This window comes from Schizosaccharomyces cryophilus (genome assembly GCF_000004155.1).
Source record: "Schizosaccharomyces cryophilus OY26 unplaced genomic scaffold supercont4.4, whole genome shotgun sequence".
In the NCBI taxonomy this organism is placed as follows: Eukaryota; Fungi; Ascomycota; class Schizosaccharomycetes; order Schizosaccharomycetales; family Schizosaccharomycetaceae; genus Schizosaccharomyces; species Schizosaccharomyces cryophilus.
Window position 1 is genome coordinate 997603 of NW_013185627.1, and position 15205 is coordinate 1012807.

The following is a 15205-nucleotide window of genomic DNA, read 5'->3' on the forward strand; positions in this document are numbered from 1 at the left end:
CCTGCTTAAGAACGTTTCTTCCACTCCTTTGACCAGCTCTGCTAGCAACTCTACTACTAGTGTTCCTTCATCTACTCCTTTGAACACTACTAGCAGTGCTTTGCCTACTTCTTCCCCTGCTAAGAACGTTTCTTCCACCCCATTTGTTAACAGCACTAGCAGTGTCTTGCCAACTTCCGCTCCTGCTAACAACACCGCCTCTACTCCTTTGAACACTACTAGCAGTGTCCTACCCACCTCTTCTCCTGTTAGAAACGTTTCTTCCACCCCATTTGTTAACAGCACTAGCAGCGTCTTGCCAACTTCCGCTCCTGCTAACAACACCGCCTCTACTCCTTTGAACACTACTAGCAGTGCCTTACCCACCTCCGGTCCTGCTAGTGCTGTGAGCAATTCTAGTGCTACTAGCCCCGTCACAGTTAGCACTACCAGTTACGCCAACAGTACTCTGCCTGTTACCAGCACTGTTACTGGCACCGAAACCGTGACTACTTCTAATAATATTACAACTACTGCTACTGTACCAACAACTGAATTGTCGACTGTTACTGATCCTAGCAGTGCTTCTGCCCCTAGTACAAGTTACTACAGCACTACTGTGACGACGACTGGTCATAGCTCTACGCCTGTTACTGAGACTCGTACTTACACTAGTATTGTTACCGTGGACGGTACAAGAACTGTTGTTGGTACATCTGTTGTTCCTACTTCGGTTACTTCCACTGATCTTACGACTAATACTGTCACTGGCACTGAAACAACTACCGTCTCTCCCAGTGTTACTGATACTGCGAACCCTAGTGGTACTGATACTACAAACGCTTCCCCTGCTAACACTCAGGCCGTCACTAACACTAACCCCTCAACTGAGACCCATATCTTCACTACTACTAGCGTTGGTACAGCTGCTGAAACCAAGACCTTACCTCGTACAGTCTCTTTGACTAGTACTGTGGTTGCGGGAACTACTACTTATGTGGCTGCCACTTCATCTACTGTCCCAGGTTCTTCCGCTACCGTTGCCCCTGGCGGTGGCTCCTCCAGCTTCACCAACGGTACTTATCCCGTCTCCAATATCACTAGTACTCTTCCAGTGAGCAGCACCGCGAGCTACAGTAACTACACTACAGTTGTAACTGGTAACGCAACTTCTACATTCCCTTCCTCTTACTTGTCTACTGGTGACAGTACTTTCGTAACCTCCAGCACTCAAGTCAGCTACCCTGGAAATGTCAGTAGTAGTCTAGCTAGCGGTTCCAATCAGAGCGGTAACATTACTTCCGGCATCAAGACCGCATCTCAAACCTCCTCCAATAGCGGAAGCAGCAGTTTCTCCGCTCAACCTTCGGCAGCCTCCACAGGATCCAAGGCCTCTATCTTCTTGACTGCCCTTTCAGTCGTTGCAGTTTTCTTCTTCCTCTCTTGAAGCGGTGAAGCTTTAAGTTGAAGAGATATTTATCAAACGTGTTTTAAATAATTTGCTTGTTTATATTATATATATATGTATTTAGTATTGGAAGGGATTTCCAAGGATTCCTTTTTTTTACTTCAATATTTTGCTTTAACGGGATTGCCTCGATTGGTTTTTTTTCTGATATTTTTTGAAATTCTTTTTAAATAATATTTTTTGGTTGAAACTCATTTGAGAACAAGCGTCGTATGTACTTTTTTTTCAGAGCAGTAGAACAATTGTGAGTTCCGATCATCTTAGCAATGGACTTTTTTTAGTCTTAGCTAGTATACCTAAAAGTGTTTAAGTTCAAGTTCTTTTATTGTACTTTGTGATTGTTTACAAGAATTACGTTTAGTTTGGTTCGTTACTTTTTAAACAACACTAATAGTCAATCTATGAATCGCCATTGAATCATTAAAAGTTGTGGTTTTGCCTAGTCTTTTATACCTTTTTCTTATCAAGATACTTTTCTTTGATGAATGGGAAAGAGGGGTAAACCCTGGAAGAAAAGGGGATGAGACGGAATTTTAGATAGAACAAAGCAAACAAAGAGGGGAGAGCAGCATTGAGGTGAGGGGAAAAGATTATGTGAAAATAGGGTCTTAGAAGGTTTTATGTACGGGTTTTTAGTCTTTGATTTCTCTCTTTATTTCGTTCTTTCGTTCTTTCTCTCTCTCTTATTTTTTTTTACTACTATTATTATTATTATTAATATTATGTAACAGTTTTCTATTACAATATTTCAAAAGTATCATCCTATAATTGCCATCGCTGTCTGTATGGTAATTTGAAATTGCGAAAGGAACCAAAGTAACAGGTAAAGGTTGGAGACCATATTGGGCAAAATAGATGAGAATGATGCATGCAACCTGCTAAGAAAATCACCATCTGAGAGCCATACACTACAGACATTGGTTAAAAACCATTTTGTTGGTGACGAAAGATTTTAAAAAGCAGCTCTATCTCCGTGGACTGGAATGGAGTTGTATGACTGAACGATTAACAATTAAAGTGAATTGACAGCTACAGCTGGATACCTACCTACGTGTCGAAATCTACAAAGTACCATATGAAGCGTCTCGGTCGTGGCGATGCAAGAGGCGGATCAAAAGCGAGCGGCCGAATCAACGTATGGAATTGAAAACGTTTATGTACTAGAATTGTCTTTGGATGGCAATATCTTATATGGTACAGAAAACTTTACTCAGTTGGTTGGGTATGTTGAATTGAGATGGAGAGGTTCGCACCTGCTTGTGGTGTTAGACGGTCGGACAGACGAGGTGGTATAGGTATAGAAGGATGGATGCTAACAAAACTTGCCGTATAGTATTACATTCTCGACATTAATTGGAAAATGCGTTCGAAGCTTACTACTAGACGACGAAAAGTTTGAATGGGCTACACAGCAACTACTCGAAGATGACTCGAAGAGCGTTCGAGTCTCTTTTACACTTACTCCATCATCCGAGCCGGAAGAACAGATTTTTTTCGAAGATGAGGAAATGGAAGTACCGCTAGAACAACCCCTTGAGCTTGATTGTATTGGAATCCTCATCCGGGACTCGCAAACAAATGATCCTTCTCATACTTTGTGGGTTATGAGGCCTCTCAAGCTGTTCACCGAAATTAAACAGGAAATCGGGCAACAGCTCACTCAATTCCTCGGTTTCGGTGCCCATTTGCTCGCCGAACATCTTCAAAAAATAAAAGAAATCCCGTTTCCGAATCCCTTACCACCCTTCGAGACGATTCTCTGTCGCGTATGCGATCGTGAAATCCAAAATTGGTTCTTTGAACAGCACTCTGAGTACTGCTTGCTTACCCATCATGCAGAAGCGCGTGTGCAAAGAGCCAACGACATGCTAAATGAGCAAAGGAACCTTCTACAAATCCTCTTAGATACATTGGATTCTACTTACTCCCAAGACTATCCTCACGTGTATTATACAAATATGGAATTAGGGACCGTACTTCCTCCTTCTCTTCATGATTTCTTAAAATCCAGTTCTTCTCAAACCAAGAAATCCGAGAAAATCCGCCATTTCCTCTACAACATGCTTCTAGAAACCCTTCGCTTTATTGACTGTTCCCTCGCCATCCACTTACCTTCCTTACCCTCTGTTGAAGATAATGAGCAAGATATGCCGTTTAGCTCTGTTCGTCTCCTTTCTCCTGCTAGCGAGGTCTTGAATGCAAAATCATTATCATGGTGTTTGCCCCAAGTTGACGACCCTGGTCTCAGAAAGCTTTTTGACGACAGTAATGCTCTTGTACAAAAGAAGCTTGATGCAAATGCTCGTCTAATCAACATCATGTATTACGCGGAACGTTTACGTTGTGAAGTCGAAGACCAAGTCCAAACCATAGTTGAACAATACGTTCAAGATCACGATACCCAACCTTCTTCTTTAAATAAAGATGTCCTCGTTCCCTCTTCGTTAGACCAACTTGAATCTCCCTCTCCCTCTCCCTCTCCTTCTTTTCATCCCTTATATACCGACACCCCAACCTCAGCCTATATACCAAGTGCCAATCCCTCTAATCGGCTTCCGGTGCTTTCTCGGGCAAATTTTGAATCGGTTCCCCCGGTTGGCGAAAAAGATAGCCCTTCATCAATCAAGAATATTCGCCAGTTTTCCTCCACTCTTGGTCCTTGTAATTCCCCCTCCAGTACTGCGAACACCGGTGTTCCTATTACCTCCCGTAGAAAATCTGTCAGCACTATGAATGCGATTTACGGTGTCGGGTCGTACACCTCGGATGCATCGCCAAAGTTTAGACCTTCTTTTTCTCTAGAGCGAAGTTCTTTATCAAAACATGCCGATTCCCCCAATACACCTTTAAGTAAACAGGTAGGTATCTCTACCATTGCCCCCAACTCCACTTCCAAGGGACATCCTTCTATACAAGATTATGAAATTATTAAGCCCATCAGCCGAGGAACATTTGGTACTGTTTACCTCTCAAAAAAGAAATCTGTTGGCGAAATCTACGCCATTAAGGTCTTACGCAAGGTGGACATGATTCTTAAAAATCAGGTTGCCAATGTTAAGGCTGAAAAGGCTATTTTAATGGCCCAGGAGGAATCTCCCTTTATTGCTAAGCTCTATTACGCCTTTCAAAGTAAGGATTACCTTTACCTTGTGATGGAGTTCATGAATGGTGGTGATTGTGCATCTTTGCTGAAATCATTGTACGCTATTCCTGAATCTTGGGCAAAGATTTATATAGCAGAGGTGGTGTTAGGTTTAGAACACTTGCACAATCTCGGAATTATTCATAGAGACATAAAGCCTGAAAACATATTGATGAGTAGTTCTGGTCATCTGAAACTTGCTGACTTCGGACTCAGTCAAATGGGTCTTAGAACAAGGCAATTCCGGTTACAAAAAGCAAAGTCCGTTTTATCACCTCCTAGTTTTCAGTCACCAACCTGTTTTCCAGAATCTAATGAACCACTGACAAATTCCCCTTTAATTTTACCTACGAGTGTTGGCCTTCACAACCTTTCGTCAGATTTACCCCAGAAGAAAAAAAACGAGTCTTTTCTTTTTTCTTATCAATCAGAAAATGAAGGGTTTGGAAGCTCAAGTAGTGAATTCACTAATAGGAATAGTGAATCAGAGTCAGACTTTGGATATCAGAAAGGCTCTCGTAATTTATTTGACCAATCTGTTCCTTTTTTCAAAATTGCAGATGCACCTAGGAAATTTGTTGGAACTCCAGATTATCTGGCTCCCGAAACGATTCAAGGAAGTACTCAAGATGATATGGTCGATTGGTGGGCTTTAGGTTGTGTATTTTTTGAATGTTTGTTTGGGTATCCTCCTTTTCATTCTGACACACCTGAAAAGGTATTCAATAATATTGTAGCTAACCGAATTAACTGGCCTGATTTGGACCTTTATCCTTGTTCTGAAGAAGCACTTGATTTGATTAAATCCTTTTTAAAACTGAATCCTGAAGATCGGCTTGGAGCCAAAGGAATTCAAGAGATTAAGCGACATCCATTTTTTGAAGGAATTAAATGGAATGATCTACTAAGTCATGAAGCTCCCTTTGTACCAAACCTTGAGACACCTTTAGATACTGTTTATTTCGATGATCGTGGTGCAGTTAACACGGAAAGGAACGTTACTCCGAATGATACGGTTGATGAAGAGTCTGTCCACTCATCTGGATCTGGCCGTCGCGTACAATCATCTTTGAGTCGGCAATTGCATAGTCGTGACCGAAGTATTTCTGGCAGACGCCATCGTCGGTTTAGCGAAAACATGAATGAATTTGATGAGTTTGGATCATTTTCTTACAAAAACTTGAGTGTTTTGGATCAGGCGAATAAGAATGCTATTGAAAAAATTAGGTCCGAGTTGAAGTCCAAGCTCCATATAATGCTTCCTGCTGCATCTTCCGCTCCAAATAGTGAAGTTTCTTCTGCAAAGGCTCCTGATCTACAATCATACAGCCCAGGTGTTCCAAGCTTCCCCTCTGTTTTTTCCTCTCAGGAATCTACGCCTCGAAAAGCATCCGGCGTTAGCGCTGAACACGATTTTAAAGGTAAAGTTGAATCTACTAAGCCTAATACGACTGATTTCGTCAAACAGTTGCATCTACGCAAGCATAGCATGACAAATGTATCGATTGCTTCTTCAGAAAGTGATGATTTTTTGTCCCTTGACCTTTTGCAAGCTAAAAATATTTCTACCGACCAACTGACAATGGTAAAATCTGATGAAGTTCATTCATCCCCACTTTCTTCTCCTTCAGTTAATTCTCCGACGATCCTAACCTCCCTTGCTCCCTTAAAAGTAGTTATATGTGTGGACAAAGTCGTGTCTTTCTCTGAACTTATAAAGCTCTTAAAGTCTTACAGGTTTCAAGTAACGGTTGTAGATGACGAGGATAAAATGCTGAGAATACTGATGTCTGATGAAAAGTTTTCTCTCATATTTTTACAACTCGACCTGACTCGAATTTCGGGAATTTCAATCTTGAAAATCGTAAGGTCGAGTAGTTGTCCGAATAGAAACACACCAGCAATAGCCTTACTGCCTTCCAGGATTGATATTAATGCGGCGATTCCACGCTTGTTCGATGGCCGTTTATATCTTCCTATAAACGGTTATCTTCTTCGAGGTTATATAGCTCGGCTGTGCAACCGATAAATATATAGTCCACTTTTTTGTTTTAGGATTCCTCGAGTGACGATTTTTGCAAATAATTAAACTATTGGGATGTTACGATATAACCTTACTACTATGGTGAATATTTAGAGGTCTTGATTTATGTTACCTTTGTTTAGAAATGTTTTGTTTTAGTTAATTTATTTCGTATGAACAAAAACACTAACGAAATATATAACTGTATATATCAATATATTTATTCATTTTTCTGCTGGAAAACCGCATCTTTATTTTTTTCCAAAAATCACAGATTTTGGCAAAATGAAAGTACAACAGTACATATCCTTTCGAATGTTAGACTTTTAAGCTGCCATTATCAGAATTAAACTTACCTTTTTTGGAGCTACTTTTCGAACATAGTGCAAACTTAATTCTTCAGGTTGCAAACGATATCCCATGGATGCCTCAATTCGCTGTATTGTTAGTAATCGTTGATATGCAAACCTTACTTACGTTTAGTATATCTTCATCCGGAGGATCGTATCTTGAGAAACAATGAACATGGACCTTTGGAAGTGAACGATTTTCAAATAAGTGCTCTTTTCCTTCGTAACATCCATTAAAGGCATCTAAAAATTCCAAAGCAGAGCCAGGAAGGTTCATCACATAGTGGGAAAATACTGGCGGGATACCAATGACACGTTTGGAAGAAGAAGCAGTATCTTTTGAGTTTCCTTTTGCAAGCTTTTTTGGAGGAGGGAGCTCTATGATTTCCTGCTTCGAAAACCTCAACAGCTCTTCAGCAGATGAACGGATGAAATGGCGACCATCTTGATTATAAGCTTTGACAAAATCTCCGACCTGATAATCGTTAGTAAAACACTAAGAAAACTTTACTCACCTTGTTGATTTGAACGTTGTCAACTAGGCTTTCGTAGCTTGAAGGATTCAAATCATTCGCAAAAACGATTACACGTTTTTTACCTGCTGGACATGCAAAAGGACCAACTCCGGCCATAACATCGCAAACCGCTTCTCCTTCTTGGAATTGGCTTACCAAGCGATCATGTTCAGTGCTGAGACGAGAATTCCAATACACCTTGGAAAAATCAAATCGAAATTTGCAGTTAGATTCGGACTTTAATAGTTAGAGGAATCTTAAATGAAAATGACATACCTGAACTACCATGAAATTTGGGTCTCCGGCTAAGACTTCCATCTGAAATGTTCTATATTTGGTGTCGATACTATCTGTCTTGTTCACAACTGTTTTAATAGAAGGATTCTTATCGAGAATAACTTGACCTATAAGGTACTTATATGGAAGCCATTCCTCTCGTAAATTCATATGAGCAATATGACCTACTGCAGTAAATCCAGAAGGATGCTCTTCTTTTTGACCTGGAGGAAGAATGGCATCTAAGATGTCCTCTTTATTTATTGAGTTAGTTTATACTTTAAAACGATCAAACGCGGACACAAGCTTTTCACGCTCACATACCAGCTCTCCAGTAGTCATAATCTACGGTAAGCTTAAATGGAACCAATTTTACATTATTTTCCTTAATAAATGACTTTGTTGTTTCCGAAAGTCCCTCAGTCCCTATCCGCTCATTAGCACACTTTTGCATATTGATTCTACTACATGGTGCATACCATCTAATGTAGCTTTTTGATTTAAGAGTACCAATTTACGGTCTTCATCTTGGTATACATGTTTTACTCGCGGTAACTCCAACAAATCCCTTGAGTCGTCAGTTGTTTACCTTAATAAGCTATCCGACGTACTTGCGACAAATTTTGTTCAAAATACCCACTTTCTGGGGAAGAACTCGAGCAGCTACGAGATCAAACGACTTTTTAAAAAGGTTCTTATCAATAGCTTTAGAGAAAGGACTCATTTTAATCGGATCTAAGCGTAACTCTCCTTCCATAATGTTTTAGTAATGTTGAAGAGTCCTTGGTAGAAAGCTACTTTCAATATCTCAACAGAACTATATTAAATGTCTGCTAAAAAAAACTTCTAAGAGTATTGCTATTATATCCTAAGAAAAAAAGGACTTTCATATAACTATACTTTCGAGTCCTGAAATCTCTGCTAGAATGCTCCATGCTCTAATCGTCAGAAGTTTACTATTTCCACCGTTAAGCGAAATATTCCTGCTATTGCCTTTTCGATGATGCAAGGACCATAAAGACGCGATGTTCTCAATGACTCTTCCGTCTGCTAAGAACGAGTTCAAGTTACTTTAAGTACTCGTACTCCCTGTCTTTGAGCATTATGAATTTTAGACGTGAAATGGCTCCGGTTTTGAAGTGCTGAAAAACTTTGGTTCCAGAAGGAGGAACCGATTTAACTCTTATTGAATGACATGAGTGCTAGCTATAGCTTATAATCATCGTACTTTTCAACTAGAGATTATTATTTATTGCCTATTCTTTTATAGGTCTTCCGTCGTTGGTCTTATTGTTTGTTTACGTTGTGACATTTTGACAACAATGGCAGTCAATTGTTTTTGTTTTGATTTATACATATATACTACTTTTCTTCTAAGGTTCGCTCATCCTTTCCCATTCACCATTACTTATAATTTAAAGGAATTCCGTTTTGTGCACTATAAATTTCTACATCAAAGAACTTGTTAACATCAAGGTGTTTGTAGATCTTTATTTGTTTTGATTTTTGATTATCAATCTTCACACAGTAAGTACTTAAACAATTGAAGATTTACCTTTGTGAAAGTCTTGAAAGTGGTTTACTTTATCACTATTGTGTCAATATTCTAAAAAGTGTGATTGAATTATAATTAATACGATTCCCTTCAGAATTGCACTTTCATTTCTATCTTTCTTACTTTTTTGAGTTTGTCTTTTGCTCCTGGAAGGAAAGTTTTTATTTTTACTACCAGCCTGATTTTTGTCCCTTAAAGAAAGTTGTTTTGAATCGTTCATAATGTTGGGTGACATTTATGGAAACAGACTTTTTTCTCAGAACCTTTTGTCTTATTCAGACATTGCTTCATCTACTCATTCATCTCTGACTAGTTCACCCATTAAACAGTTTCTTCATCAACTGTGGAAGGTTGTTACTGTTAAAGGTTCAAAAACGGTCGAGGAACCAGAATTTCCTGATCAGCCGGTTCAAAACATTAACGTTGAAATTCATAATGTCGACCGGTTCTATCCATTGAGATATATATCTTCCATTACAGAACCGATGAGGAAGAGATATGAGGAACCTACAGACATTACAAGTTCTGATCTTCTATTCAATCCTTTTAGTCATGGTTTATCGTCTATTGTGTTCAGCTATAAAAAATCCACTTATTTAAAGTTAGGTGCTTCCGATAATTACAATGATATGTTTGAAGATGCACAGATTTACAAGTATGGTCTCTGCATGAAACGCGCACGCAGTAATATTTTACTGGCAATGAATTACTCTTCCAAAATATATCTGAAACTATCTGATTATTTCAAGCATGGAAAAGCTCCTTTATCGGTCCTTGTGCACCATGTGATGCTATATGAATACTATCCTGAGGAATTTCAAGATGTACTATGGTCGGCTACGCAGTTTCATGTCATGCATCAAGTACGACTGAATCGTGCAAGTTTACTTCAGGCGAGGGCCTGTTACCAAAAGTTAGGGGACATTCGTATGTACTTTATAGATCCTGCGGATATGTATGTTCCGCCAGATTCTTTGAATTGGTTAATTATCTGCACCAAAGATTTCCAGGGTCTAATTCAATTAAAACGTACTATGGATGCAAAAAAACTATTTCAAAGAAGGTCCAAGCACTTGACTTTAGCGCAGTTTGCAACTTCGAGCTCTGACCTGAGTTGGCTATGTATGATGTTGAGCATAGGACGAAATGCTCGTGCATTGCCAATACATGGATATCTGAGCGCAAAAAAAGTTTTATATCCAAGTATCATACCTGATAATGTTTTTTGCATGAGGCAAGTGGATTCTGTTTTATTCAAAGAGATTCATAGCATTCATCAATTTTTAGAATTTCAAGGGCGCTTGTTTATGGACCTCCAAGATTGTCAAACATTCCACAGAGAATACGAGATTTATCATTGTTATCGAACAGGAAAACCGTTATATGAGAGTTACGAAGAAAAAGCCAGAGGCGATGACCCTTTTGTTATGAGAAGTTATCCAAAGATGAATTTTGAAGTATCGATCAACTCTAACAAGGACATAATTGAAAAATATAAGCAAGTTTTTGAGTATAAAAGAAACTCTCTCCTCAGGCCTGTCCTTGTTGGAAATGGACAGAAAGCATCATAAATTTACTAATGCATTTTGGTTATCATACATAATATAAAAATAGTTTCCAGGCAGCAACGTTGATGAATGCGTTTAAGCCTAATTACGATGTTTATGAATTAATTAATAAAATTATTTGTTGTTTATTTAGATTGTTTCTGTATTGAAAGTTGAAAGGACTATAAAGTACGTATATAATTATCGGTTTGCTCTGTTTGTTTATTTACAATTTTATGACGCTCCAACAAGGGGCAGAATGCTACTCTTGTATCTGTCGCTTATTGTTCGTTAATATCATTTAGTAACGATTTAACTGAATTATAAGCCCTTAAAAGCTTTTTAACGGGACTACCTAACGTTGCGTTAATAAACAATACTCTTTTACCAAAGTACATTGAACAGCATTTTACCACGTACATATAGGAAGGAAATAACAAATACTCAACTCTCTAAATACAATTACCATTTACTAAAGCATATTTGCATTCATAATTGTCAACTTAGAACTTTCATAAGCTGGTGGTTTCTTTGAATTTTTTTTGTATTCTGTCTCTAGCGAAATCTCTGCTTTTTAGAAAGAGTCATTATTGTTTAATGCAAAATTGGAGCTATTTATTCTAAAAAAACAAATTGACAGGCTGCTCGGCGTGTCCCATTGGAATGATCAGATAAACAGCAACTGTCTGTTACACAAACATAATGAAGGCAGTTCTGTTTCCGGGTCAGGGTGTTGAATGGCGAAGGTGGATGCAACCGCACCTTTCTAACAAAATTGTTGAAAAGAGTTTGATCGAAGCCGAAGAAGTTACTGAAATCCCTTTGAGAAAGTATATTCTGGACGCTAAGCCTGATCATGGTTTACCAAAATTGAGTACATTTATAGCTCAGCCTGCCATCCTTGCTTGCACCATAGGACTTTTTCGTGCATTTTTCCAACGAAAGTCAAAGCCTGTCCTTTTTGTAGGACATTCTTTGGGAGAATATTCGGCACTCGTAGCTAGTCAAGCGCTACCTTTTCAATCGGCACTAAAACTTGTTATGGTTAGGGCAAGAGCAATGGATGAAGCTTGCCGACTTACTCAAGATAAGACTTCTATGCTCGCTTTAACTCTGTATAATCGATCGACATGTGCAATTAAATTTCAGGAAGACGTAATCAAAGCAAAAATGCCTTTTCCCTTGATAGACATTGCCAATGTTAATTCTTCCAGACAGATCGTGCTTTCCGGAAACTACGAACAGCTTGAAACGCTTTCAACTTCCATACAATCCAAGTCAGTAAACCTTGGTAGAGTGCGAACAAATTGGTTGGATGTTGCAGGTGCGTTTCACTCCCATTATATGCTTCCTGCGATGGAACCATTGGAGGAAGCTCTCCAAAAAACTGAATTCCTCACACAGGAAACGGAGACGAGCTTTATCTCCCCTAGCAATGAGCTTCGACTGCCTGTTGTTTCCAACGTTACGGCCGACTTGTATCCAATTGAAGCTTCAAAAATACGAAAGCTACTTCTTCTTCAGTGCGTAAAGCCCGTCCTTTTTTGGCAAAGTTTATCTCGGCTGAAGTCTGAACATGGGATTACTCAATGCTATCCATGCGGGCCTGGCAGTACAATGCAATCATTGGCGAAACAAAATGAGATGCACGTCGAGGAGCAGCATTATTGAATGCAGTTTAACATGTTGGTACTCATCTTGTTATTTGTCGAATCCAAAAGCATCGTATAAGAGCGTTAGTGTATAAATCTTTTGCATACTAGAAAAATCATTTCTACATATCTATATATTGTGAAAATAGAATGTTGAGCTCAAGCATTCAAAGTAATTACATGGTTGAACATACATGTTTACAAATCAATTATCATTACTCCCTTACTATATACTAATAATACCGGAAGGAACAATTTTGTCAATACGTCCACTCAATAAGCTAATATATTTAGAGCTGGTACACTACCATGGATTTTGAATATGCTTTCACAACCGTGCCATTTAAATATATTTTTTGACTTGCTATTCAAATGACAAGACAAGACGAAGGCAAGAACACAAACCCCAAATGTATGCATTTACTTAAGCTTCTTCTTAGGGCGGAGTTGGTTGGTGTGACCACACTTTTTCTTACGGCAGTTGGTGGCACGAGGAGGAAGGCGAGCATAGCACTTACGGCAGATCTGCTTTTCGCAGTTGTGCTTGCTGGCCAAAGCCTTCAAAGAGGGCTCAATGATACCACCACGAAGACGGAGAACCAAATGAAGGGTAGATTCCTTTTGAATGTTGTAATCGGAAAGGGTACGGCCATCCTCCAATTGCTTACCAGCGAAAATCAAACGTTGTTGGTCAGGAGGGATACCTTCCTTGTCCTGGATTTTGCTCTTGACGTTGTCAATAGTGTCAGAAGACTCCACCTCAAGGGTGATAGTCTTACCAGTCAAAGTCTTGACGAAAATCTGCATGTTGGTGGTGGACAAAGGATCTCTGTTGTCGAATTATTCCTCTAGTTTTGGGCCCAAAAAAGCAGTCACGACCAGAACCCTTGAAACCTGATACTTCATTTGGTAAACTGAAATAACGAATTACAGTGACATTCAAACTCTCGTTAAATGATGGAAATTGTCGTTTTCATAAGGCATGGGAATCCGAATTTTTTTATATTGAATCATTATTTAAATTTCTAATGAATTGTATGTAAGTCGGAAAACCTGCTTCAACTTTTCCAGTTTCATGGGTGACCTACTCGGAGACATTTTCGAGTTTTCATTGAGAAAGACGAGTAAAGAATTGTGAAAATGTAGTTATAAAGCTAGAAAGAATTTAATTTTGTGCTTTTTCTTTTGTAAAGTAAGAGAAGGAATTTCAAAAAATCATTTGGTGATCATTTTCGAGACCGATTTACGATATTGTGAGTAAACAAAGTCTGAGATGAACGAAAGCGGTAGAACCATTCTATTAAAATCTTTAGATATCAACGACGAGCATAAAAGTTTGCATAAGAGGTACCATAAGCTCAGCAGTTTTTGGTCAAGAGTGATTTTGATATGAAAGGCCGGCCAATTGACATTCTCAAACGAAACTAGTTAACCGAAAATCAAAAGCTCTTTAAATAAGCGTTGAAAGATATATATTTCAATCGATTCACAATTTGACTTGTTTTGGTTTTCACGACAATTGATTCATATTCCTTTTCCATATCAATTCAATATAGTCATACTCAATTGCTTCATACCTTTCCCCATATAAAGAGTATTCTAACAGCCTTCATCATCCTACGAATCCTTCAAGCCATCTCTCGGATGTCTAAGGAATTAGTAAGTCAAGAATGTTTTACCCATAAATGATTTGAAACAAACAATTTCCATCGTATATATCTAGTTCCTCAAAACGTTGGTAAGAGAGCATAAATCTCTTAATGGGAAGTAGTATTGATGCAAAATAGTATTTTCTTCTTTATGACCATTCAGTATTTTCAATTGGAAGAGAAAGAGTCGCAATCATACTACTCTTTTTCTTAGTTAATCGGTGATCACTTGCATATGGCCTAAGTATAGAATGGTCAAAAGATCAGAAACAGGTTCAAGTTAGTGTAACATCTCAAGCATGATCCCTTTCGAAAAACAACATTCGTCTTCCTGCCAATCCAACCTTTTTTTTAAAAAAAAAAAAAGCTTCAAAAAAATCAATTTAACACACACACTTTGAGACGCTCGCCCTGACATCTTCGTCGAAATCGGGCAGTGACTTTCTTAAATTCCCTATTGAAAAATATCTGTTATGCAGCTATTAAAAGGATGATAGCTTCATAATGGTCACCGTATATCGAGTATGATCAGCAGCATTCTAAAATTAAATCCACAGATACTCATGAAGACTTTAGGCTTTAAAGAATCTTAAATGATTTTATTAAAAAAAAAAACAGCTATTTTGAAACTACCAAGAGAATGAGCGAGTGATCACAACTAACCGTGTAGAAAGCCCGCAATTCATTGTGTGAATGTAGCAGAGGAAACAAACGTAAATACAAAAAAAAAGTTCTTTATTTACGAATTCATACGAATTGAGTATCTCATAAAGTCTTAATCAAACAAACAAACTATAAGGAAATGGCGACATTTTCTATAAGAATACAAAAGCTTTCGCGATGCCTTGGTATCTCAATTGTCTCTTTAATAGAGACATACGACAAGAAATTACAAAATATAAATGTCAACCTTGTCAGAAGCCACAAGTACCATCCTCATTCACTAAATATTCTACGACGGATGAGTTGTCGATTTGTTTACGACCTATTTGGAATGATAGCTTTGTAATAGAAGACGAAAATTTCAGGTAAAACTCAAGCTGCTTGAA

At 38.5% G+C, this 15205-nt stretch overlaps 6 protein-coding genes across 6 annotated transcripts; 4 read left to right on the top strand and 2 right to left on the bottom strand.

The window, feature by feature from the left end:
• Positions 1-974: 974 nt before the first annotated feature.
• SPOG_02655 (uncharacterized protein) lies at positions 975-1426 on the top strand (the record flags this gene model as incomplete). Its single annotated transcript, XM_013168597.1, has 2 exons — positions 975-1093; positions 1189-1426. 2 exons carry the CDS (start codon positions 975-977, stop codon positions 1424-1426), a joined length of 357 nt encoding a protein of 118 aa, XP_013024051.1.
• An 889-nt stretch (positions 1427-2315) lies between these two features.
• Positions 2316-6913, top strand: SPOG_02656 (AGC protein kinase Ppk18). Its single transcript, XM_013168598.1, has 2 exons — positions 2316-2669; positions 2781-6913. The coding sequence occupies exons 1-2, from the start codon at positions 2545-2547 to the stop codon at positions 6616-6618; spliced, it is 3963 nt and encodes a 1320-aa protein (XP_013024052.1). The 5' UTR covers positions 2316-2544; the 3' UTR covers positions 6619-6913.
• On the bottom strand, positions 6760-8685 carry SPOG_02657 (tRNA methyltransferase Trm5). The gene is made up of 8 exons (XM_013168599.1): positions 8365-8685; positions 8233-8321; positions 8078-8179; positions 7754-8007; positions 7478-7714; positions 7090-7437; positions 6969-7049; positions 6760-6920 (listed from the first exon to the last, which is right to left on the bottom strand). The coding sequence occupies exons 1-8, from the start codon at positions 8508-8510 to the stop codon at positions 6864-6866; spliced, it is 1314 nt and encodes a 437-aa protein (XP_013024053.1). The 5' UTR covers positions 8511-8685; the 3' UTR covers positions 6760-6863.
• Positions 8187-10975, top strand: SPOG_02658 (uncharacterized protein). The gene has a single exon (XM_013168600.1). The coding sequence runs from the start codon at positions 9530-9532 to the stop codon at positions 10877-10879; it is 1350 nt and encodes a 449-aa protein (XP_013024054.1). The 5' UTR covers positions 8187-9529; the 3' UTR covers positions 10880-10975.
• A 306-nt stretch (positions 10976-11281) lies between these two features.
• Positions 11282-12804, top strand: SPOG_02659 (S-malonyltransferase Mct1). The gene has a single exon (XM_013168601.1). It carries the CDS (start codon positions 11558-11560, stop codon positions 12524-12526), a length of 969 nt encoding a protein of 322 aa, XP_013024055.1. The 5' UTR covers positions 11282-11557; the 3' UTR covers positions 12527-12804.
• SPOG_02660 (ribosomal-ubiquitin fusion protein Ubi1) lies at positions 12708-14893 on the bottom strand. Its single transcript, XM_013168602.1, has one exon. The coding sequence runs from the start codon at positions 13312-13314 to the stop codon at positions 12928-12930; it is 387 nt and encodes a 128-aa protein (XP_013024056.1). The 5' UTR covers positions 13315-14893; the 3' UTR covers positions 12708-12927.
• Between the last annotated feature and the right edge of the window lie 312 nt (positions 14894-15205).